Source organism: Octopus sinensis, unplaced genomic scaffold (assembly GCF_006345805.1).
Source record: "Octopus sinensis unplaced genomic scaffold, ASM634580v1 Contig10850, whole genome shotgun sequence".
In the NCBI taxonomy this organism is placed as follows: Eukaryota; Metazoa; Mollusca; class Cephalopoda; order Octopoda; family Octopodidae; genus Octopus; species Octopus sinensis.
In genome coordinates, this window is record NW_021832227.1 from 32,192 (window position 1) to 35,265 (window position 3,074).

At 35.4% G+C, this 3,074-nt stretch overlaps 1 protein-coding gene across 1 annotated transcript; it reads left to right on the forward strand.

Annotated features, from left to right (window-relative positions):
• Positions 1 to 484: 484 nt before the first annotated feature.
• LOC115228635 lies at positions 485 to 1,042 on the forward strand. The gene is made up of 2 exons (XM_036498983.1): positions 485 to 649; positions 854 to 1,042. The coding sequence occupies exons 1-2, from the start codon at positions 485 to 487 to the stop codon at positions 1,040 to 1,042; spliced, it is 354 nt and encodes a 117-aa protein (XP_036354876.1).
• The last annotated feature ends 2,032 nt before the right edge of the window (positions 1,043 to 3,074 follow it).

Here is a 3,074-nt window from a genome sequence, read left to right on the forward strand (position 1 = left end):
TAAAAATAATTTTTTTCCACACAAAAAGTTTTAAATATAAAATCCAGAACTTTTTCATCGACCCCTCCATTAACCACGTGCTCACTGGAAACAGCCATTGCATTAGCCGCTAATTTCAAATCTTTTGTCGCCAAAACAATCGGTCTTCCAAATGCTTATACAGTAAACATCGGTTAATTGCATAAATCGGTTAATGGCATAAATTCATGTTTAAAACCATAACTTATATGGTTTCCAATGAAAAAATATCGGCTAATTGCATATCGGTTATTTGCATAAATCGGTTAATGGCATAAATTCATGTTTAAAACCATAACTTATATGGTTTTCATTGAAAAAATATCGGCTAATTGCATATCGGTTAATTGCATAAATCGGTTAATTGCATACTTTCATTGGGAACATTTGCTATTTTTTCTTATAAAAATTTTTGCATAATTGCATAATTATAATTTGTAATTTTAGAATTTAATTATTATTACACATGTTATCTTCGTTACGTCGTGATCTTACACTTTCTCAAAAATTGGAAATAATCAATTTGTTTATTCAAGGAGGTCAAACTCAATCAGCTCTATCTGCAAGATTCAACTGTTCTCAGTCTCAAGTCTCACGGATTTTGAAGAATAGAGAAGAAATTATGCTATTGGCTGAATCTAATTGAACCAATTTGAGTCGAAAAAGACGACGCAATGGGAAAGAAAAGAACGTAGAAACTGCATTGTCCGTTTGGTTTGCTCAAACCAGGACCAAAAATGTACCAATAAATGGTAACATACTAACCCACAAAGCTACTAGCTTTGCCAAAACAATGAAAATGGATGACCTTATTCCTACTTCAGGTTGGCTTCAGCGTTGGAAAGAAAGAAACAACATATCATTTAAACGCATTTATGGGGAGAAAAAAGATTCCGATATAAATGCTGCTGAATACTGGTGCCAATGGACATTAAAAGATCTTTTAAAAGACTATACACGGGAAAACATTTATAATTGTGATGAAACAGGACTCATATTCCGAAGTTTACCCGACCGGACATAATGAGGATGAAGAATGTATCGGAATCATGTCCGATGAAGAAATATGTTTAATGTCAAGAGATATTTCTTGTGAAGACGATGAGGACGATGAAGATCCCATACCCGTGAAAACAACCAGTTCGGAAGCTATGGGTGCATGCAGATTAATACGCCAGTTTCTTACTAACAGCGATTTAACAAGTGAAATGGATATGGACAACTTCTATGAACTAGAAAAAAGCGTCCTACGCCTTTGCCAGAAGACTAGACAGTCCAAAATTAATGATTTTTTTAAACGTTTTTGATTATTTTCTTTTCTTGACTATTAAAAAAATTATTGATTTTTATTAAAACATCGGTTAATTGCATAAGATTTTCCGTGGACAAATGGGCAAATTTCCGTCCACTATCCTTTCAGCCACTTACCTGGCCAGCATCTGCCTTTGTTTTTTGGACTCTCACTCTTAATAATTTGTTTATTTTCGAAAAAATATGTTAATTAAACGTCGATAAAAATTGTAAAACAATACTTTACAAATAATTTTTTTCCGACACAAAAAGTTTTAAATATAAAATCCAGAACTTTTTCATCGACTCCTCCATTAACCACGTGCTCACTGGAAACAGCCATTGCATTAGCCGCTAATTTCAAATCTTTTTTGCCAAAACAATCGAAGTCTCTCAATTGCTCATAAAATCACCTTAAATGTTCCCTCGATTTCCTCATATACGACTCATGTCTCGACCAATCACTTTGTCCTCACACCTTACTAAATAAAACATGTGAAATACAAGGCCATCAATCTGGACGACAGCATAAAAGGGAGTGTAATTCTTTGGTATCGACTTTACTACCACATTGGCATTTGCCCCCCGAGCAGACATTAGGATCCAAGCGCATTCCTACGCCAAACCTCACACAGTCATTATCAAGAAAAGTTCAGACTGAGAGAAAGGGAGAGCAGTAAGCCAAAAACCACTTTCAGGTCTAGCACCTTCACAGAAACAAACAAGGTGGTGTTGATCCAATGTAGGTCTGATTGTGTCAATTTTAGCTTTGCTGGAGATATCATCCTATTCCTTGAGATGTTGAATAAAATGGCCAATTCGGATTTCTTCTAAACTGCACAAGCTCCAGAGAAAACTTGGTCTTTTTCCAATCCGCGAAAGTAACGTAAGATTTGAGTGATGAGGACGTGCGAGTTGGCGCCTGAGAAGAGAAAGGCAGAAAGGGCTATGTCCAGTGGCGAACGTAGTCCAACTTTACCAAGGGGTAGAGGCTTGCAACATGATTTAAAAATCATGATTTTTATCAAAAAGTCAAAAAATCTGATTTTGTTGATTTAAACAGGATTTTTTTGATTTAAATCAGATTTTTATGATATAGATGATTTTTATTGCAAAAACAAAATAGATAAAAATAACAAGAATAAAAATCGTATTTATTTAAAAGCTTGTAAATAAAGACAAGTTTGACAGCCAATGAGTACTTCTGGCACAACACAGTTGAAAAATAAGGATCTTTTACCTACCTTCCTTTCTTAGCGTGGCGTTATGGGATCCACCATGTCAGTTGGAACTTCCAATTGGATATGGAAACGTTCAGGAGGCACTTAATGCCTACCGAAAAAAGGACTGACATGTGGGCAGGATCGAACCTTTCAAAAGGATCTCTTTTGCTTGAATCGGGGATCACGGGGATTATAATTAACTGGCTTACCCTGGTCTTTTGGTCAATAAATAAATAATAAATAGACAGCCTTTTCAATTCCAAGCCTATTTCGTACATTCGAATTTAGGAATCCAAAAGTCGAAAAAATTCGTTTTATTCCACCTGTTGAAGCGGCTGCTCCAAGAATTTTTTTTGAAGAGTGAAATTTTTTTATGATTCCCAGGTCCATTGGCTGGACCAAGCCTGTACTATTTCGCGGTATAAACATGATTTCAATATTAGACAAATTTTCTGGTATGCGATTTATTTATTTATTAAATCACCAAGACCACGCTAAAAACCGAACAAATGTCACGTGATCCCGATACACTCAACCAGGGAC

Excerpts from the sequence above, each read along its gene's own strand:
- LOC115228635 (XM_036498983.1), top strand. The coding sequence starts at position 485 with ATGTTATCTTCGTTACGTCGTGATCTTACACTTTCTCAAAAATTGGAA. Across the intron at positions 650-853 it reads GAGAAGAAATTATGCTATTG|CGTTGGAAAGAAAGAAACAA; the intron begins GCTGAATCTAAT and ends GGTTGGCTTCAG.